Source organism: Triturus cristatus, chromosome 12, assembly GCF_964204655.1.
Source record: "Triturus cristatus chromosome 12, aTriCri1.1, whole genome shotgun sequence".
NCBI lineage: Eukaryota > Metazoa > Chordata > Amphibia > Caudata > Salamandridae > Triturus > Triturus cristatus.
Genome location: NC_140595.1, coordinates 592,804,281 through 592,827,628, shown reverse-complemented (window position 1 = coordinate 592,827,628; position 23,348 = coordinate 592,804,281). Strand labels below are relative to the sequence as shown.

The following is a 23,348-nucleotide window of genomic DNA, read 5'->3' as shown; positions in this document are numbered from 1 at the left end:
TTCGAGCACCCTTGTGTATATCTATATGGGGATTAACTGTTCCTTGAGCCTTACGCGGACGGGCGTGGGTGTATGATGTTGGTTATCTGGTTTCCTTTTCTGTGTTGTACTGTGTGTAGGTCCTTGGACTTTTGGACATGGGGGTAATGCAACTTAGAATAACGTTGTGGATGTGGCCCACGTAATGCCCCCATCTCTCTGAGTTTTTTGTAACGCTTTTTTGCAACGCTCTTTTAAATCCAACTGACGTTGCTGTGTGTTGGTCCTTGGAGTTTTGGGTACGGGGCTAATGCCACCTAGATTAACGTTACGGATGAGGTTAACGTAGCGTCCCCATCTCTCCGAGTAATTTGCAACTTTCTTTTAAATACAACGGACGTGGCCCGCTATCTGGTTATTGGGTTTTCACGTTGTTTGTGAAAATATCACTCAGAACCTATATATTAATGAGTTTTGATTACTTGCTATTTCATACACGTTTTTGTGGGGGTCCATGTATTATGTATAAATGACCTGTAACTGCAATTATGTAATTATGAAAATGTCTTTTTATTGATATTACCTATCGTGTTTACACAAGCATACACTGCACGTCCTTTAGGAATATCGCTATCTTCAATGCATCTCATCATTTGGATCGCATGAGGGTCCATTGTGTATTAATTGATATATGGGATGACAACACGCAAGGTGAGCGTATTGGTTCATTCGTGCGTCCGAATACATATTTCTATCTATGCATTCACGTACTATGGTGACTGTATTGGTTTATGTCTCACCATATTGATAGGCTCCTGTTGGTATGATGAGACTAATATATTGGGTGTGACTTTATTGGACATCACAACCACCCTTTGGGTCATCATTAGTCATATTTATTACATTTAAACACTTGAGGTTGATTTTTTACTCTTTATTGTTTGTGATAGTGTTTACCATTCAGGGATAATCTTCGCCCAGAAATCCTTTATTCTCCTTTGATAATGTGTTTTATTTTCATATAGGAATGAAATATCTTTCCTATGGCTTATTAATTTTGTTTGAGACGAAACGAGTCACAAAGGAGCACATACCGTCTTAGGAGTACTCTATTTCTATCCTACTCTCTTTGAAAGAGGTGAGATGCTAGTGGATTTTCCGTAGATTGGGTTTTATACTAATCATTGTTTTAATATTGGAGACATTGCACTACTCATCGTCTGTGGATGAGGGTGACAATACCAAACGATATTATTGATTTGGTTATAGTATTTATTTGTGTATATATATTTCTTCTTATATAGATATCTTTGCACATTGTAATGTTTTATTTTTTATCTTTTAGATCCTATTCTCACCTATATATATATATATTTCCTCATCCTCACTTTAAATCATATAATTTCTTTTGCTTCTCTTCCCGTCTTACTGCTTTTTTCTTCGTTATACCCTTTGTTAGTTATATATGATTTCTGTATCATTCGTACACATTTCGTTTGTTAATATGGAGTACTGTCCAGTTGTCTGAATTATATGTTAAATTATGTGTCTTTGTAATGATTATTTTTGTGAAAATTATGTATTTGTATACATCCACATGTCTAGGAGTTTTTATATGTATGTCTCCTTTTTTTGTGCCATTTTCTCTAAAGATTGAGTAGTTATGTATTACATGTTTGTTTTTATGATTGTCACATATAGATGTTCTTTTAAGTGTTGTTCTTTGTGTTTGTGATTATTGCAGCCCTGATGAAGTTCCTGTACGGAACGAAATGCGTTGGCTGTGCATTGTTAGTGTTTGAATCTTCAAAATAAAAAGAATATCAAGAATAAAAAGAAATACTTTACCATTTGGACTATTTGATTTAATGTGTCCAAACACAAAGAGTGCACCTTCCATCTTTGGACTTATGCCGGGATATTCTGTCACGATCTCGGGCAATCTCTACAAATATAACATATTCGGCTAAATGGAAGAGATTTTGTCATTGGTGTGCATCTAAAAATCTGCATCCTTTTCACGTCTCCTTGGAAAAAATTCTTCCATATCTTTTCAATTTGGCTAAATCTGGACTTTCTCATATGTCTATAAAAGTTCATTTGGCCGCTATCTCAAGGTACACGAGAGTTCCTGACCGCCCATCTCTTTGGTCTCAAAGAGTTATAAAAGAATTTCTCAAAGGGCCCTTCAGGATGTTTCCCCCGGTGCAACGCCCAGTAGTTGCTTGGCAGCTTAATACGGTTCTTACACAGCTCATGAAACCGCCGTTTGAACCAGTACATAAGGCGGACTTACAGTTTATCTCATGGAAAACGGCCTTATTATTAGCTCTCACGTCGGCAAGAAGGGTCAGCGAGATCCAAGCCTTCTCAATTGCAGAACCTTTTCTACAATTCCGACAAGATAGAGTTATCCTTAGAACTAATCCAAAGTTCATTCCTAAGGTCCCTTCCAACTTCCATCTGAATGAACCAGTGGTATTACCTACATTTTTTAAATATCCTTCATTATCTGCAGAAAGAGCACTACACTCTTTAGACATTAAACGGTGTTTGAAATTCTATATCGATAAAACAAAATCTTTCAGAAAAACAAACCAGCTTTTTGTAGCCTTTTCTGGTCCCAGGAAAGGTCTGGCACTCTCTAGATCTAGTATTTCAAGGTGGATAACTTCGGTGATCTCCTTGTGTCATGTCAAAGCTGGAAAACCTTTACAAGCCAAGGTGCATGTGCATTCTACAAGACAAATGGCAACTTCTACGGCTCTATTTGTAGGAGTGTCTTTGCCGGACATTTGCAGAGCAGCCACGTGGAAAAATGTGCACACCTTCACTAGACACTATTGTCTAGATGCAGCTTGGAAAAAGGATGCAGCAGTGAGACAGGCAGTTCTACGTCATCTATTTCAATAAGGTATTTATCAAGATATGTATGTATGTTTATATATATATATATATATATATATATATATATGTTCTGGTATACATATTGCAAATGTAGGTCTTCTTAACTAATTATGTTCACTATATTTTGAATACTGTTATGTATGTTAATATTCTAGACAGAAGAGCAGAGCCCACAGACTATTTGGGGTTCTATCCTGGAAACGCAGTTTGGTATAAGTACTGCTCGCTATTCTGATACAAGCATGTGAATCTATGACAGATTGAATACTGGACAAAAAACTAGTTACTTACCTGTACACTATAGTTCTCCAGTATTATCTTTCATAGATTCACATGCGGCCTGCCCGCCTCACCATTTCTCAGGTAGAACCTCTTTATCTCTAGATATATCCTTGTCTCTCACTTGGGGCTGGAAATCTGAGGTAGGATGGCTCTGCTGGGGAGTGTGATGTCAGGACTGGCAGCCGATTGGCTGAGTCTTGGACCAAATAATGATGAGGTTTGGTTACCAAATATTATGATTCCCTATGGATTTTGCTAAGCAGTTTTTTCTAGTACGGCTGTGGTCATTCTGTTACTGTGAGACTCCCACCATGACGACAGGGAAGATACAAGCATGTGAATCTATGAAAGATAATACTGGAGAACCATAGTGTACAGGTAAGTAACTCGTTTTTTCTTTATTCTTTTGTCTGAATAAGCATTTTTATCTTTTGTTGTACTATTCACTTTGTCAATATTTGAAATAGTGATTATGATATTGAATCTTAATTTTGTGCTTTGGTATCCTCTTCTTTCTTTTCTCTACCTTTTATTTCATTCTCTTCCTTTTCTTTTTATTCCTATTGCATAATTTTTTCCTGTGTGACAACATGCCTCTCCGTTTTTTGACTGATATATGATAGTTATTCACCGTTTTTGTACTTTGGAGGACAACAAAAAAAAAAAAGGTTGCAGACTTATTGTCAATTTTAACACATGTGGCCTGCCTGTACATCAGTTTGGTGTGGGTCGTATGCTTCACATTCCAGGCCTCCAGCTCTCCCTACCGGCAAGCTGCTGCCTTCTGAATCCCTCCCTTGAAGTTTGTTCACTGACCCCAAGCTCTGCAACACCGCGGCAACGTGCACTGCTGCAGTGTCACCTTGACATTGGCAATGACAGCTTCCTTTGGGCTCCAGAAAAAGCACTAAACAAACCGCCGCCAACTCTGAATGCACCCCTAAAGTCTTCTAAGAAAGGCTGTTCACATGTCAGGGCCCCAAGGCAGTTCCACCAGTCGCCAGGTGATTTTTAAGCATCAACAATAATGCAAATATATTTCCCGGTGCTGCACTCCGCTTCCTCGTTGCAAAATTTGCAATATACCCCCCACACTGGCTTTACATTCTGCTCATATGATCTTGCTGCTCGTATTCCGATTTAGACGTGTACAGTATCAATTGACACCCCAAATTCCACCCAAAATAGGGTTACAAAGTGAACGCAAATCAGCACATCAGAACAGGAAATTGCCATGCACTGTTGGCACATATGCCCCATTCAAACACCGAATTTGGAATGGGGTGCCGTGTGCGTACCTCCCATTAACTCCAATTAGTGGGCGCGCAATTTGCGCACGTATTTTGAAGCATTGTCGCCATCAGGGACTTAATACAGTAAACAGTGCTTTGAAGCCTGGGGATCTGCAGGCAGCTGAAATAATATGACGTAACTGCACTTCCGCCTACCCGACGACAGTGCTTCTACCAACGTGATCAGAGGCTGCAGAGTGTTGGAGTGGGTTACAACACACACATTTTACATAGAGACAATCACTCATAAATGTGAAAGTCAATGTATAGAAACTCTTGCTTAAGATAATGGGGCTTACAATGTGTAATCATACTTTCATCCATCATTCAGTCTTTCACCATTCATTCTGTCCTTCCATCTGTGTGCCCATCCATGTCCATATTCATCCATTTACAAACCTATCCATCATGTATCCTTCCATCCATCATTTCACTCATCCATCCCTCAATCCACCCTTTTACTCATCCATCCACCCTATCCATCTGTACACTCATCCATCCACTCTTCCACCCATCCACTCATCCATCCAGCCATTTACCTATCCAGCGATCCTTTCACTTACTCATTCATCCACTCATCCTTCCACCCATTCACCCATCTATTTACTCATCCCCATTTCTCTTTCAATTCCCCTTTCACTTACCCATCCATCCTTCCATCCATCCATCTACTCATCCACTCATTAATACATCCATTGAACCTATCATTCCTCCATCCTTTCTCTCATCCATCCATCCTCCCTTTCACTCCTTCACTCATCTATCCATCCTTTTGTCCATCTACCCGTCCTTTCACTCACTCCTCCAGCCTTACATCCACCCTTTCACTCATCAGTCCATCCATTCACCCTTTCACTTATCAATTCATCAATCCATCCTTTCACTTATCACTTCATCAATCCATTCATCATTTCACTCATCCATCCACTCGCCCATCATCCACCCTTTCACTCATCCATCCATCATTTCACTCATCCATCCACCCATTCACTCGCCCATCATCCACCCTTTCACTCATCTACCCAGCCATCCATCCCTTCACTTACTCACCTTTTCACATTAATTATGAAACCCATCAAAAACTCCACCCTTGCTGTAGTTCCTAAAGCAAAGGGTGGGGTGGGGCAGGGTTCACTATGCCCCTGCACATAGACAATCTGAAAAAGTGGAAGGCATGAGTCCAGCACGATGCACAGTGCCTGGACGTGGAGCGACTGTGACATGGTGTTGTTTCCAGAGCTTTAAGTGGGATGAAAAAACTAGGGGGGGGGGGGGGGTCTCTTCAAAAGGGTGTTTCATGTAATAAAATGCGTGGCTTAAAACACATAAGCTAAAAAATCTGTGCTTAATATAATGTACCGCCCGACTGGTATTTTTGTTGCTTCTGTCAGTGCATCCAGATATATAATACAACAAGTAACATTACACCTACAACAAGCCAGAACTATTGGCTTTGTCAACGGTTGTTAGTTGCATAAAATAAACAAGCATTGGCATAGCCAATAGGTCTCGCCTTTGGGACCTTAGAAGTATTTAATTATGCAGCACAAGATACTTGGTGAAACATCAACAGTTGCATGGCTAAACACATAAGGTCCCAAAGGCGAGACCTATCGGCTATGCCAATGCTTGTTTAACTTGAGAACGCTCTTTGGGCACTGGTTGCACCTCATTAGTATCAGTTTAATACCCAAATATAGCAATAAGCAACAGAAAGGTCAAGTGACCCATGCAAAGAGCCTTCCGCAGCACTGCAACACATGTAAAAAATGTTGTAACTTTTGATCCGCTTGAGCTAGAAACAATTTTTTAATTAAAATCTGCAGATAATACATTATGTGGCAAATGCAGCAAATCTATAATTTTGCGAAAATCGCCGCAATCACACAATTGCATAATTCCAGTGGCCCCGATTATGCCCCATATGGTGTAGGCTGCAGTTATGCTGAATTAAGCACAATGACTGCAGAAAAGGCCTGTAACATAGAAGCTCTATCTTGTGGCCTGTTTACTCAGCAACACCTCAAAAACACCCTGCTGAAAATGTATTTTCACAAGCTATTCTTCCAAGCACGTCCTGTCTTCCCGTCTTCATTCAGTGTTCAACTGCCGCTTTGTCTTCCCTCTCCTTGTAGCCCTCCTCTTGTCACTTTACCCCCTTCCACTTCCTATCCTGTGCCATCCCTTCTTCCCTATCAGCTGCATTGGTGTAACTAGGAAACTCCCTTGTATGTCTGTGTTTACCAGAAGAAGCTACATTTCCATGCTTTAAAAGAAAAAAGCTTAGACAGTGGAACCCTATAGAACACAGCACCTGACCCACTATCCCTTTTGTTATGTCCCTACTTTGGGGATACCCAGATTTTTGTGTGCACACTGTTAACGTACCCACTGCCACAATGCAATCCAATACAAGAATGTCACAATTAAAACAAAAAGGTGCACCACAATACAAGGAAAAATATTCAATGCGGGTCTAAAAGTGTATTCTTCATAAGTTCTTCTTTTATTTAGACAGGGTTAAAACAACGATCTTGATGAGTTAAACAGCCGACGTGTTTCGTCCATGCACATGGACTTCTTCAGGGCTGTCAATTTAACAAATATATACATATAAATATTCAAAAAAGGACATTTGACAGAAACATAAATTATATATAAAACTATAAACGCAAACATACTAAATAACATTTATGACAAAGACCACTATATACAGCCATCTACATCGATAAAACATATGTACATAAACAAAACACCTATTGCAAGAAAGCAATACTATTCGTAACATAGCCACTGTGTTCATAACAGACAGTACTCAACAAAATTAATAGGAGACAAGGCAAAGGAAAAGAACATTCTCTTTAAACTAAAATAGAATAGAATAGAGGAGGAGAGAGGGGAGAGGAAGGCCCTGTATTCTTTGCGCTTAGTGCCTAAAAAAAAGGGTTCAAAATGAAGATTTAAAAAAGAATGAAAGAGAGGCCCACATGGGGAGCGTACACCAGAGAAATATTGCGGAAGGTGTCACTAGCCCAGAAACATATCCCAAAGTGTCTAGGAAATGTGGCAAAGATGATAACAGCGAACCCACCATGAATAGTTGATATGCAATAGGAAATGATAATTGAGCCAACGAGTTATACGAAGTGGCTGCTGTGGTAGAGTCCTTCTCAAGTATCTATTTAAAAAGGAGAAAAACCATTAGTGAATAACCCCTCTATATGTTAGGGATAAGGTGTTGAGTATAACGGCAAGGAAACAATTTCCAATGCCAAAGCACTCACTTTTTAGAACATAGAAGAACAGATCGCATATATTTAGCGTATATTAATTGATGTAGGTCAATTAGGTTGGACCGTCTTAGCCACATGTAGCGTTTTAACCTTCCAAAATGCCATCTGCGGGAGAAAAGAAAGAAAAGAGAAATATGATTGAAGGGCCCATTCCCTATGAACAGTGAAAAACCTTATGTAGGCGAGGGGGTGGGAGTATCATGCCCCTTTATACTCACTGAGTCAAGCTTGTCAGAAACCCTTAATACGGGTAAAATACACAAGCTGGGGGGGGGGGGGGGGGGGGGGGGATATCAAGCCGTGATGAGTCTGGGTCCTCTCAATTTAATGTGGGCCCAGAAAAGTGCTGTTTGTCGTAACTGGCCGGAGGCAGAGAAGAAAGAGAGGTCCATTAGTGGTTCTATATTTCAACCTATATATGATCAAGCACAACAAGAATGAGAACACCTGGATTCTAGCTCCTCATTGAAAAGGCGCAAAAAATGCAAAAGAAACAACCAATCTAAAATAGCTGTGTTTTAAAGTCAGCTAAAAAGAGTACTATGTGTAGCATACACTTAAGGATTAAGGTCATGAGAGTGACCATAAGAAATACAACAGATCAGTCATCAAGTCCCCATTACAATAAAAAAGGGGGCATAAGCGTTAATATCATGAGAGTAATCATAAGAGATAAAACAGATCAGTCATTAAGTCCCCATTACAATGACAGAGGTGCTATGTCCAACAAGAAATGCAGCAAAAAAAGGGAGCCAGATTAAGCTAGTATCAAGAAGGGAACCTTGTAAATCTATCGGTAACTAATCTCTTACCTCAATAACCCGGGCAATATGGTAGAGAGCGTCTCCCGGCGATTCTTGTCAGGACGAACTGTCTCCATGGGAGAAAGCTCCGGTTTAAATGACCCGCGTGAAGTATGCAAGTGGAAACAGCTGTGGGCCAAGTCAGGAGGAGGCGTCGATCGCGTGTGCCAACCGCAACACTTGTGCGTTAGCGGCCGCCGTCTTAGAATGGTAGAGAATAAACATATAGAGGCACCAATACTATTTCCTTTAGGTTAATGGATGCACAATTGTTATCTACAAAGGTCCATGCGGGTTTATTCACGTCCGTGTGTCAAAAAGGAAGGAAATTAAAATCATGTATGCGCGATGTGAAGGTAATGGTCCAGAACATCCGTAATACAAAAACTAAACTAAACCCAGAGCCTTAATTTCCGAAGAGACTGTTAAACACTCATAGATGACTTCAAATAAAAATAAGGATATGCTTTAATACGTATCCATAAAAGTAAACGTAGCTCGGTAGTAAGATAGCCGAAGGACCAAAACCACGAAAGAGCGGCTGCCATCTTTGAGCGGAGTGGCTGGAGTAAGAAAGGAGGCAAGATGTTAAAAGGAGAAAAAGGAAAAATAGTGTGGCTAATAGTGAGAAGGATAAATAATCTTTACATGAAAGATAAAATATTTCTGAAAAAGCTGTCAATATACATGACAACCAAAACGGCAGAGAATGTCCACCTATATCAGTGATCAATATGCTCCAAAAAGTTTTCCCAGGGATTGAACATGGCCTGGTGGTTCTAAAAGACTGCTATTTAACACGTTGTGGGCTATAAAGTAGAAGTTCCAACAAGGAGTAACAATGAGCCTCGAGAAAAGGGGTAAAGATATGGAAATATAAAAATAGAAAGATAGAAATCTATGAAAATAAATACAGAGAACCGAGGGGAAGAGGGGATTTGGTAAGGGCATGGTGGTGACATCATTTTTCAAAACATAAATGACGAAACAGAAATAGTTGAAGGGGGATATAATTCAAGACATGCTGGTGTCATACTTAATCAATTTTCCAATATGATAACATATATACATATTCGGTTAAGATTTGTCATTATTTTAGCATACTATAAGAGATAATGAATATACATAGAGAGTGGAGAATTTAACAATAACACAGCTTAAAAGCATATATTCTTCATGATAAATCTCAAGAACATTACTTTTCTTTATTTTCTGGTCTATGATTAGGTCTTGCTGATCATTCATCTGGGGAAGAGTTTGATATACACCTCGTGTATGGGAGGGAAACCTGGGTGTTACAGAAAATTATGTAATTCCTCCTCGTTATGATGCCCAAGTTCCACACTCCGGAGTCTACAGATCCAACCTGCTTCATTCCTTCTCAGGGATAGCTCCCTATCCCCTCCTCTCGGGTTGATCGGGATATGGTCAATACCTATGAACCAAAACTCATCACCACAGCCGTGGTTTTCTTGCATGTGATAGGTGAGAGTGTAACTTAGGTCCCTATTTCGTATAGCCCGGAGATGTTCCTGGATTCTTATTTTAAGAGGTCATTTGGTAAAGCCCACATAAATCTTGTTACATGTCCAGCCCAAGATGTACGTCATATACTTCGTTTTACAGTTAATCATATGAGAGATGTTATACTTTCGACCCGTGTTAAAGCTGAATGTATCAGTTCTGTTTCTCTCCAGTCTACAGACATTACAGTTCCCACATGTGTAGAAGCCCTTAGAATTGTGGGGCAGCCAAGTTATTAACTTCGGAGTGATCACATAGCTGGGACAAAGGAGGTTTCCGAGGGTCTTCCCCCTTCTATTTGTCACCCGTGGCCTGGGGGTTAAGGTTTCTCCTAGGCTTGGAATATCAGTGAGGAGGTGCCAGTGTTTTCTTACAATGTTATACACCCTACTACTACTGTGATTGTATTGTGTGATAAACGTGACCGGAGACCTCCTGTTCTTATTTAAAGGTCTAGGCTTTAACGTGGATTCCCTGGGCATGTTGCTAATCCTCCTATCAGCTTTCTCCATACTGTCTGGGGAATATCCTCTTGCGAGGAAGTGTTGTTTTATCTCCATGCTTCCCCTAAAAACCAGAGGTGAGACATATAAACCCTCCCAGAGATCTAAGGACTGGAAAATGTTTTATTCTGACTTCAGACTAGGAATATCTGGTGAAAGTGTATTTTGGGATACTTTGCTATAGTCTACGCTAGAAAGGACAGGGAAAATACAACCTTTTCTAATGGATACTTCTAACAGCGTATTCCTCACCTTTAGAATATCCGCAGGTGCCAGACTGGATCAGGAGAATTTATCATTAATGTTCCTGCGCTCTAATAGGTTTTCCCATGTTACTCTGTGAAATTATAGACTGAAGCCATATATATGCACCACCCTTGCATACTGACATCAGTTACTTTCTTTAAAACTCTTAGACACAAATCTGGAGCTCCGCTCCCTACTGCGTCGATTTTCCGACGACTGACAAATGACTTTAGACCAGAGGTCGTCAAAGTGGGGGGCGGGCCGCCCTAGGGGGACCTATAGTTATCCCAGGAGGGGCGCCAGGCTCTGGCCAAAAGAATCACTATGCTAATAACAGTGCTTTGTTTTAACTGGAAACAAATGAGCGGCAGTAAGCCTCTCTGTAATAAGCCATCACTAACATATTTTGCCATTTATATGGGAGTATGTGTCAAACGTGAAGGGACTTCAAATATTCTCCAAAAACCCACCCCCATGTCTGATAATCACACTATGGATACTTTTACACGTTAGGCCTGGCTGACCAAAATAGTATGTTTGGCAATCATGTATTTGATTGCATTTTTAAAAAGGTATGAAAACTTAACTGCTATGTTTTATTTAGTCTAGACATATTAAAACATTGCCAAATTAAAGGAATATTTATAAAAATTCTGAGGGGGCCCCACAGAAGATTTTTTTGTTTACACTGGGGGCGCAGAATTAAAAAGTTTGAAGGCCACTGCATTAGACAGTGTGGCAGGGATGATTTCTCCCCAAAAGGATTCAAGCTGCGTTACCATTGCAGGAAGCAGATGTCGGTCAGAGACCAGGCCGACATGTGCCTCTGGTAAATATGCTCCAGTCATGACTTAGTTGTATGATAAATGTGCCGCCATGCACCAAAAGGCGATCTGAGAGCAGATTTCAAAATTCTGTGCCACCGAACACAAAAAGAAATTACTATCGATGCATAAGTCCCATTCCCCCTCTAAGTTGCAGCGCTACTCACGGTCTTGTTCACAGAGTCAGTCCCATTCCCACTCGAAGTCTTCTGGTAAGTTGAATTTGAATAATGCACCATACGCGCAAGAAAGCTAAGCAAAACTCAAACCCATCTCCCCACTCAAAATCAGGCGAGAAGGCATCAGTTAAAAGATCTCACCCCACAAGCATCTTTGAAGTCTGATCTGACCTCACAGCTGGTCCTGTCATGCCCAGAACTCCCCAAGCCATTGTTGACCCTGCAACAAAGAGTGGATTTCAATAAAGGCCATGTTGCAGCTATATTAGATGCTTCTGGCTCCCTTTGCGGTGCCATGGGCCCTATGAAAGCACAAGGGGATCCAGTTGGATTTCTCCAGCAGGCCCTCCCTCAGCCTCAGCACTGGGTAACCCTTTGAGGCCTGGACCCGTACCAATGAAAGAGTAGACTTCAACCTTGGTTCCTGGGTCTATGCCATTCCTCTCTATGCTGGCACTGATGCAAACTATCCCAGCCCCGGATCTGACTCCACCAGTCTCTGACCCCTGAACAGTCTTTGGCCCACTTTAAGCTTTGTCGCGCTACACGATTTACTATTAGAGGTTAGATGTCCTATTCAGATCAGACTCTGATGCTGTTCAGTGTATGCAAAGCGTCCCCATGACACCGACGATGATGAATAGGCAGACAACCAGCCTCACACTCAGTATACTGATGCCTGGCTGTACCCGTGTTTACTGAATGCCTGTGGGCTGAGATTACATTTGCCTACCTATGAAACTAAGGCAGATTTATTGACTGCAATTTCTTTAATCAGGTCCAACCTCTTCTGATCCACTGTTGCCATATAATGAGGCTATTAAAGATACTCTCACGCCACATAATCTAAGCCATGTTAAAGGCTTCCGGTCAGTTGATATTTGGTGAGGTAGCAGAGACCGGCTACCGATGGTACCGACTTTTTCCTATGCCTGAAGGTCTGGTTGTGCAGGTGTTGACAGGTGTAGGAAACTGGGTGTATGTTGCAGTACAACCCCCCCACACACACACTTTTTGCTTGGTATCTGGTGCAACTTTGACTGAAATGCTGGGTTCCTGCTAACAAGGTCCCCAGCACCAGTGTTCTTTCCCTAAATTGTATGATTGTTCCAGAGTTGGTAACCCTTTAGGATCCATGCAAGCTCATAGTAATTGGTACCCTTCGTACCTAGGGAATTGAACCTAAAGAAGGTCCTTAAGGGCGCAGCACAAATTGTGCCACCCTAAGGGGCCCCTCACCAAGCTCATGCAAACTGCCTTAGCAGCCAGCGTGGCTTAGTGCAAAGAAAACCGAACCTAAGAGTCGACATGGCCCACACCCCGGTGTGCCCTGCCTGCCAGACCCTACATGTGCCACAGGTAAGTCACCCTTGCGGCAGGCCTTACAACCCTAAGGTAGGGTGCACTATTCTCATGTGAGGGCATATCTGCGAGAGTGGATATGTCCCGGTGATATCTAAATTCACCCTTGGATTTCACCAGTGCACAAAGAAGCCATAGCGAGTACATGTGCTGGACACTTATCATTACCAGTCAGCTACATGATGGCTTCACTGTACCCCTCGTCCTAATAAACCCACACCGATGCAGTGCTGGATTTAATATTACATTCACACAGAGGCACTTTAGAAGTGCTACCTGAAAACCTACCGACTAAGTGTGTTGACTGACAGGTCTTGACCAGCCTGTCACTCTAGACAGGTTTCTGACCTCCTGAGGTGAGAACCTTCGCTCTCGGAGGACAGGAACACAGCCTGCCTGGGCGGAGGTATTCACATCTCCTCCTAGGGGCATGGACATTCCAGGGTGGGAAGCTAAAAGGGCCTGCCGCCTTTGTTATGTGACCCCGGGCTTCTCCAGATAGTGGAGGTGATGTCCTTGTGAGAAGTTGGCCTGGTATATGCTCCTCACTAGTTCTAGTGATCACCTTGTACCATGCCAAGCAACCCTTATGGTGGTGAAGAAGTCAACCTTGATAGACCAGCTATTCTAGTGGTAGCGTGGACAGTGCAGTCTGCAGGCTAAACTCTTGAGGGCATGTGAAGCCAGCTGTATTATCCAGTATTAGGGGTGTCTTTCATAGATTCACATGCCTGAATCATTCCCCGTCGTCGAGACGGGAGCCTCCGGTACATAGAAAAGTAATGTCCTATAGACATACATAGAGAAAAATAGGCCTAAGGGCCTCCCCTTAGTAGCCTATCCTTGTCCTTATGTAAAAAGGACCAAACTCTTAGAGCCAGCCAATCAGCTATCACCTCCCTCTAGAACCTTCCTGACAGGAGCCTCAGTCCCTCAGATTTTCTACCGCACGTTGTGCTAGGGAGTCTCCAGCCTGAGTTCTCCTCAGGATCTCTTCAAAACCAACTTGTTCACTTTTAAAGTGAGTTCTTTCTTCAAAATCTTGAACAGGATTACTTCAAGCCACTTATCACTGCAGTAAGTGATTTATTTATTCAAAATTCTGGCATGTCTGAATCCCAGAAGAAAGCCCTTTTCAGGGCCTGCTCTTCATGTGGGAAGAAAAGGCTACATGTGGATGACAAGCATGACCTCTGCCTATATTGCCTTTATCCTGACCACATACCTAAAGACTGTAAGATATGTAGGTCTTTCCCTCACAAGACCTTGAGGGACAGAGAGGGTCGCCTGCTCATCTGGCTGGACAGACTTAAGGAGAGGGATAATGTGGAATCCTCAGAGGGAAGCTTTTCAAGGACCTCTGAAGTCTCCCTGAAGAGGCCAAGAGTGGCGTCCTCTGGCCCCTCAGACACTCCTCCTATGAAGGCACAAAAGAAGTCTTCAGAGGCAAGATCGACAAAATCTTCGGTGTCTGAAAAGGATTCTCAGGCTTTTAAGAAGCCTACCCAGTCGTCCAGCAAACTTGCGACATCCTCCTCAGCGCAAAAAAGAGTTGTGGCGCCAGTTTATGTCTCCACAGCGACGACGACTGTGTCAACGACGACGGTTTTCTCGTCGACGACGACCACTCCTTCATCGTCGTCAGCAGGTAAACCTATTCCATCTATAATCCTGCTGAAGCCGTCGTCGGCGTCCAAAAGCTCGTCGACGACGAAGATTGCCCCGTCGACTACGACATCATCGATGAAGAGCCCCCCGTCGACGGGAGGGTTGACGACGAAGACGTCGACGACGAAGACGTCGACGAGGAATGAATCGTCGACGAGCGCATCGTCGACGAAAGCATCGTCGACGAAGAAAATATCGTCTACGGAGGCACCGTCGACGAAGGTCATGCCGTCGACGAGGGTACCGTCGACGGAGGAATCGTCGTCGACATTGGTCATTACCGAGCCATGGAAGAAATCCAAGCTGATAGAAACGTCGTCTAGGACCCTACCACCGTCGACAACACCAATGACGACGGCAGGGGATCCTGCAAAAGGTTCTGTGTCCGGCAAACTGACCAAGAAGCAGATTACACCAGAAACAACGTCACCAAGTAAGGTGCAAACTCATTTGCCTACGGAGATTCTCCAGAGTGAGGAATCTGAAGAAGAACTCCTGGATCAGGCTACTTCCCCTTCAGACCTTCACGTGAAATGTCAGAGCACGGACGAAGAACAGGAGGAGATGAGCTACCAGGAACACTCATTCCGAGCTCAGGTTCGCACGGAGGTCACCCCGATGGTATGCCTTCCCGTTTCAATTGTAAATTACCTTAAATACCTTATCCGGGACTACAAACAGCGTTTCCCGGAATCTCCGGCAATGGAGACAGGGGGCCCGACGCCTACTGCAAATACACCAGCGGCAGCCCCAAAACAGACACAGCCAACTACTCAGGTCCGCCATGAGAAAGTGCCACCTCAAGTGATAGAATCATCAGATGAGGAGGCTGAAGAAATGGAAGAGGGGGAAGTCCTAGAAGACCACACGGATCACGATGAGGAGGAAGAGTATGTGGCATCTTCCCCAGCTTCACCCCAGCCGCGCCAAGCAGATTCACCGCCAGTGGACATTGGCGGTTTCCACAGAATAGTGGAAAGAGCAGCGAAGCGATTTCATATGGTGATGGAATCGACTGAGACCGAGTGCTTCTTACATGACTTCAAGGAGCAAACAAAGAAGACAACGAAGTCGATCCCAATAATAGAATTTCTCTGGGACCAGGGAAAGAAACTGATGCTGACGCCGGCCTCTGTACCTGCGGTTGTTCCACGCCTGGATAAAAAATACAAGGCTCCAACCACAGCGCCAGCTTGCCTTAATGGGCACCCGAAACCGGATTCGGTCGTAACCCAGGCGGCCCAAAAGAATTCTCGCAACCCTTCCTCTCCTCTGTCAGCCCCACCGGACAAGGAAGGCAGGAAGTTGGACACAATCGGTAAAAGGTTTACTACGACATCGGCCATGACCATCAAGGTGGCCAACTCCATAGCCCTGTTAGGGCGTTATAACCGCCAGCTTTGGGAAGATATAGCCCCATATATAGCGGAACTGCCAGACACAGTTCAGGAGGAGGTCAAGGCACTGCCTACGGAGGGTCAAACCTCGGCAGCTGAGATCATTGATTGTGCCATAGATGTAGCCATGACGGGCTTTCGACAACTAGCTGGGGCAGCGGTCCTGCGCCGTCAGGGATGGCTTAAGGCAACATCATTCAGGCAGGAGGTGCAGACGAAGGTGCTGGACATGCCCTTCGACGGCCAACACCTTTTCGGGGACAAGATTGACGAGGCGCTCCAAGCGATCAAGAAAGACACTGATACTGCTAGAGCACTTGGTACTTTGCAGGCAAGGAATCAGTCCTTTCGAGGCAACAAATCCAGGGGCCAGTCCTCCTACAGGGGATCCTAACAAAATAGGTCCTCGTATTCCTACCAGAATAAATCCCAGTACCAGCAGAAGCAGCAACAAGGTCGTCAGACTTCTTATGGGAGATCAAACTTCAGGGGCAAAAACCAGAAGAGGGGCACTGGCGGACGCCAGTGACCAATTACTCCAGCCAGTCCAGCAACTATATCCCTCATTAAAGATTGAGGAAAATTGACCCATTTCCTAGAAAATTGGCATCTCATCACCACAGATCGGTGGGTACTCCAATTAATAAGATTCGGCCATTCCCTGGAGTTCACTACCATCCCACCTGCAACCCCTCCCCACAGGCTTCCGCACAAACATCTACGACTGCTGCTCCAAGAAATATCTGCGATGTTGAAGAAAGGAGCGATCGAGCGAGTTCCATCGTCTCAAAGAGGGAAGGGATTCTATTCCCGCTTCTTTCTTATACGCAAGAAGGAGAAAAAGTGGAGGCCCATACTAGACCTCAGGGCACTCAACTCTTTCCTGAAGAGTCAGTCGTTCAGGATGGTAACGATCCAAGAAATACTAGGCATTCTAGAAAAAGGAGATTTTATGACATCTTTGGATCTCTAGGATGCCTACTACCACATCCCGATACTCAAGGGGCACAGAAAATTCAAAGTCCTACCGTTTGGCCTCAAATCCGCACCGCGGATTTTCACCAAGTGCCTTTCACCTGTGGCAGCTTTCCTGCGTCAAATGGGTCACCAAGTCTTCCCCTACCTCGACGACTGGCTGGTAAAGGCACCTTCAGCTGCAGGCGCGACCGAATCCTCCAACGCCTGCACCAATCTTTTTCAACAACTAGGATTGACTCTCAATCACGAGAAATCCTGCATGTCCCCAACAAGAAACATCACCTTCCTCGGGGCGACCTTGAACACGGAATGCGCAAGGGCATTTCCTTCAAAGGAAAGGGAAAACAAAATAATATCTCTGGCCACGGCTGTGGCATCAAAGAAGTCCCTAAGAGTTCGAACCTACAAATCACTCCTAGGAATGATGTCTTCTTGTATACTCCTCATCCCTCACTGCAGACTCAGGATGCGTCCATTGCAAGAAGCCCTCTCGAACCAATGGACACAGAGTACAGGTTCTTTCGAAGACATTGTGAAGATAACACCGCAAATATCCAAGAGCCTGGAATGGTGGAGAGATCACAAGAATTTGTCTATAGGGCTGCCATTCCTACTTCCAGCAGCACCTCTGGTGATCACCACCGATGCATCCCTGGAAGGCTGGGGAGCCGTCCTACAGGACCTCCAAGTAAGCGGCAAATGGACAAATCAGGAGAAGCAACTCCATATCAATCTCCTGGAACTGAGGGCTGTGTATCTGGCGCTACAAGCCTTTTTACCACGCATCCAGAACTCCCAGGTGCTCGTCAGAACGGACAACACCACGACGATGCACTATCTCAACAAACAGGGAGGAACGCGTTCGCTCACTCTATCACGCGAATCGCAAAAGGTCTGGAACTGGCTTGTACTCCATGGGATCACGCTCAGGGTGGACTATGTCCCGGGCAAGGACAACACCATTGCGGACGCCCTAAGCAGACAGAAATTCCTCTCCCACGAATGGGAGCTCGACAAGAGTACGCTGGATCACATATTCTCAGAATGGGGAGTCCCAGGAATCGACCTGTTTGCCACCAAGGAGAACGCCAAATGCCCAAACTACGCAAGCTGGCGTCCCCAACCAAGGTCACTCGGAAATGCTTTTTCCATAGGTTGGTTCAGCGTATTTGCGTAAGCTTTCCCACCGTTTCCAATGATTTCCAGGGTTCTCAGGAAGATGAAGGCGGAGCCCTGTAACCTGATCCTAATTGCCCCGTTCTGGCCGAGGCAGCACTGGTTCTCGGATCTTCATCGCCTCTCCATCAGGACACCGATTCGTCTGAAGCAGCACCCGAACCTGCTGACAATGTCCAACGGGCAGGTGCAATACCCGAACCTGCAAATGCTCAGGTTATCGGCCTGGCTCCTGAGCACAGAGAGTTCTGTCATCTAAACATCCCGCAGTAATGCAGGGACGTGCTGGCAAAAGCAAGAGCGGACAGTACCAATAAAACGTACTCTCTAAAATGGAAGCGATTCTGCACATGGTGTTTAGAGAAAGGCCTGAGACCACTCGATATCACACCCGAACAGATATTGCCATATCTATATACACTTGGCACAGTCAGGATTGGCGGCCATTTCACGATTCACCAGGACCTACAAAGGACCGTCTCTCTGGTCCAATAGGCTTATCAAGCAGTTCCTAAAGGGACTATATAGATCCTTCCCAAGACCTAGAGGGGTCCCACCGACATGGCACCTCAATGTAGTCCTTAACCAACTCATGAAGCACCCTTTTGAGCCCATTCATCGAGCATCCATCAAGTACATCTCATGGAAAACGGCTCTGCTGCTCGCTCTAACATCTGCCAGGAGAGTCAGCGAGCTACAGGCTCTATCCATTCAGGAACCCTTCATGCAGTTCAAACAAGACAGGGTGGTGCTGAGGACAAATCCCAAGTTCATACCGAAAGTGCCTTCAGACTTTCACCTTAATGAACCGATGGTTCTACGTTCCTTCTTTGCAAACCCTACCACCGCAGCAGAAAGGACGCTACACTCCTTGGACCTCAAAAGGTGTCTAAAGTTTTACATAGACAAAACAAAGAGCTTCAGGAAGTCATCACAGCTATTTGTGGCCTACAGTAGGCCAAGGATGGGTATGCCTCTAACGAAACAGAGCATCTCAAGGTGGATCTCCTCAGCGATAGCATTCTGCCATGACGGGGCCGGACGGCCTTTGAGAGCTAAGGTTGCAGCGCATTCCACCAGAGCAATGTCCACATCAGCAGCGCTGTTCGCTGGAGTGCCGATTTTGGACATATGTAGAGCGGCGACGTGGAAGTCACCGCACACCTTCTCCAGACACTACTGCCTGGATGCTGAACTTATGAAGGATGCAGCAGTGAGCCAGGCGGTGCTTCACCATCTATTCCAGTGAGGTGAGCCTTCCAACATCCCGCCATCCTGGTATGCACATCTCTTGCTGCTATGATATATTGATGTATGCCAATGTTTCAAAGTCGCATGGTAATATGTGTATTATCTAAAATGACTATATGGCATGATTACATCAGAAATGTGCATAATGTATTGCTGACTACTCTGATTCAGGCATGTGAATCTATGAAAGACACCCCTAATACTGGATAAGAAACGCGTTACTTACCTGTAACAGCAGTTATCCAGTATTGGTGTCTTTCATAGATTCACATGCAACCCTCCCGCCTCCCCTGGAAGGACTCACGTCTCTCTCTAACTGTATTACGCCTACCTAGCTTGGTGCGTACGAAAATCTGAGGGACTGAGGCTCCTGTCAGGAAGGTTCTAGAGGGAGGTGATAGCTGATTGGCTGGCTCTAAGAGTTTGGTCCTTTTTACATAAGGACAAGGATAGGCTACTAAGGGGAGGCCCTTAGGCCTATTTTTCTCTATGTATGTCTATAGGACATTACTTTTCTATGTACCGGAGGCTCCCGTCTCGACGACGGGGAATGATTCAGGCATGTGAATCTATGAAAGACACCAATACTGGATAACTGCTGTTACAGGTAAGTAACGCGTTTCTTACCATATGTAACCTCCTTGAATACCAAATGAAAGGACACCACATAGATATATATTCAAAATATATATGTATTTATTTACTAAAAGTATCCCCTATACTCTTTATGAGCACAGAAGCACATTAGTTAAAACCAGGCAATGTTTAAATATACAAAAGTTGCACAATTATGGATGGGCCCGGGTGGCCCGCTAAACCATATACTAAAATAGTGGTATAAGAACCACGTATAGAAAAGTAAATAGGCCTAGGGCCTTGAGAATTGCTGGGACTACAAGGAGCTAACAGTAGTTAGTGACCAGGAGGCCCACAGGATGCGTGTGCAGTGTTGAAAGTTACACGCGGGCACCTATTGGATTCAATGGGTGCGTAAAAGTCACAAAGATAAAGCACCGGATGGACCAGAACCTAACAACTGGAAACCTAGACACTAGAGATGGTTCTCTACACAGGAGCACTGGAGTGCCAGCGTTACCTCACCCACAGGAAGCGGGTGCATAGGTGTCAAAGTGTGTCGGGTTTCGTCGTGTAGGTCTATGGAGCCTGAGGATGAAGATGCTGCAGGCGGCCAGGCGAGAAGAGTTCCGGTGGATCCAAGGGTGGATCTGAAGAGTAGAAGACCTGAAAGCAGAGGGGACACTGTTCAGAGTCACTAGCCAGTGACCGGCGTGGAACCAGGAAGGAACCAGGCGATGTCGGGTGCCAACAAGTGAAAAAGTGAAGCTTGGCTCTGCAGCCACGTGGAAGTGAAGATGTTGACGACGTCCAGGAGTCACTCACGGGCTGTCCCACGAAGGCTCTAGCTGATGGCGGTGTCGGCTTCTCGATGGGAGCAAACCGGCCTTGGCTAATGCAAGCCACGCAGGAATCGATAGAAGCTTGGTGCTCTAACCAGCAAGGTCAGAGGGGCTGCTCCTTTTCACAGGAGCAAGGGCCAGTTGGTGAAACCAGACCAGCAGTGTTGTTCGTAGATTTCGTCGCCAAGATGGCCACTAGCCAACGGGCCAGTAACCGGGATGACGCGTCGAGTGGCAAAAAGCAAAAGCGCCCACGCAGATCTCGTGGATGCTGGAGGGCTGGTCTTTGGTGCAAATGCTGCTCGTGTTGGGGCTTCTCAGGGCCCTATGCACAACGATGAGGATGCCTCGGGTGCTGCGCAGTCAGCTTGTCGTGGACGTTCCAAGATGGCCGGTCCCACGTCTCTCGGTGCCTCCACGGGTCTCTTCTTTGCAGGGACTGTGGATCGGGCTCTGAGATGTCTGGGAGTCTGGGTCTTGTCGGGCTCTGGGCTCGGTCTCCGGCGGGAGGCGGCGGCAAAGCAGTCGTTGAGTTGCTGGATGGTGCCTGTGTTCACAGGGTGGTCACTCCTTGACCACAAGGGAGATTCTCTTCAGTCTTCTGTGCAGCAGAATGTCGAAGTCCAGTGATTCTTCTTCTTCAAGTCGAGTTTCAGGATGATCATCTTCTTCAAGTGGAGTTTCAGGATGATCTAAAGTCCTGGGACACAACTCCTACTCTTATTCCAATTCTAGGGGCTGGATTACCTGCTAGGTCCCTCCTCTGGGTGGGACCAGGAAGGGGGGTGGTTACACCCCCTCTCCTTTGTTCAGTTTCGCGCCTGGGCCGGGGCTGGAGAGCCCCAGCTCCAGTTTGAACTGGCATATGCACTGGGACACCTTGTGTGCCCCAGCCATGTCTCAATCTATTCAGCCCTCCCTAACCCACTACACAAAATCCTGTCTGGGGTGGTGCAAGCACCTCCCCTGACAGGAAACCCTTTGTCCAAACCTCCCAAGCTGGAAGGACTCCCAGCAGCAGGAGGGCAGACTTGTGTCTGTGGTGGCAGCATCCATTTTGTGATGCTGAGGCTCTGTCTAACTTTACCCGGGTTTCAGGTTAGGTACATGTCGTGTCCCTCTAGAAGGGTGGAATGCTACCCCCGTCGCCAGAATTGGCGAGGGGGTAGTATTCCAAATCGTATGACACCTTACTCTACATGTTTTGATAAAGCCAAACCAGAGTTAGCATTTGACGGCGAGGTCCATAATGCACTTAAGAGTATATGGTATGGCAATATCATGGAAACAGCTAAAGGACGTTGTTCCGAAAGCTGCAGACAGGCTCAGCTCATGCCAGAGCACCATCTCATATGAAACCAAGCACTCTGCCTCCAGGATTGTTAAGGCCTGCCATAGGAGTGACTGATAGGTTACCATGTGTCCATATATGTTAGATATAGATATACTATATCTAAGTAAGAGGTGATTACACCAACTTACCCCAGCTGAGTGATCAGCCAGTTGTGTCAAATAGTGAGGCCAGGCCAGGGGTGGCATAATACATGCTGCAGCCCCTGGTAGGCCTTGGATACACCTATGCCCTGGGTACCTGGGGTACACTGTTACAGGGTCCAATAAGGTGAACCAGTTCCAATTGGTAATGCACCTAGTGTGCATTGGCATTAATTTAGGGAGAGAACATCAGGACTGTGGGTCTGATTAGCAGGCCCACAGCCACACTAAGTCAGTGAAGCAAAAGCAACAACCCCCCCCCCCCCCCAAACGCAGGGACATTAGACTAACCTTGACCAGTTGTGTCTTCATGTTCTAAGTGGAAGTACCGGGAGAGACCATCTACATTACCATGGTCAGTCCGTGGGCGGTGCTCCACGGTAAAGTCCATCCCCTGTAGGGAAATGGACCACCTGAGTAGTTTGGGGTTTTCACCCTTCATCTGATTTAGCCATAAGAGGGGCTTATGGTCGGTCTGAATCTTGAAGTGAGTTCCAAATAAGTATGGTCTCAACTTCTTCAGGGCCCACACCACAGCAAAGGCCTCCCTCTCAATAGCTGACCAACGTTCCTCTCTAGGGGTCAGCCTTCTGCTAATAAAAGCAATGGGCTGGTCTTGACCATCTACATTAAGTTGTGAAAGCACAGCTTCCACCCCCAACTCAGAAGCATCTGTTTGGACAATAAACTCTTTGGAGTAGTCAGGACTCTTCAGGATAGGTGCAGAGCACATGGCCTTCTTCAGGTCATCAAATGCCTTTTGACAGTTTAC

At 45.1% G+C, this 23,348-nt stretch overlaps 1 protein-coding gene across 1 annotated transcript; it reads right to left on the bottom strand.

Moving 5' to 3' along the window:
- Window positions 1-6,943: 6,943 nt before the first annotated feature.
- On the bottom strand, window positions 6,944-8,681 carry LOC146776337 (uncharacterized). Its single transcript, XM_085638269.1, has 4 exons — window positions 8,566-8,681; window positions 7,745-7,858; window positions 7,552-7,638; window positions 6,944-7,048 (listed from the first exon to the last, which is right to left on the bottom strand). Exons 1-4 carry the CDS (start codon window positions 8,631-8,633, stop codon window positions 7,003-7,005), a joined length of 315 nt encoding a protein of 104 aa, XP_085494395.1. The 5' UTR covers window positions 8,634-8,681; the 3' UTR covers window positions 6,944-7,002.
- Between the last annotated feature and the right edge of the window lie 14,667 nt (window positions 8,682-23,348).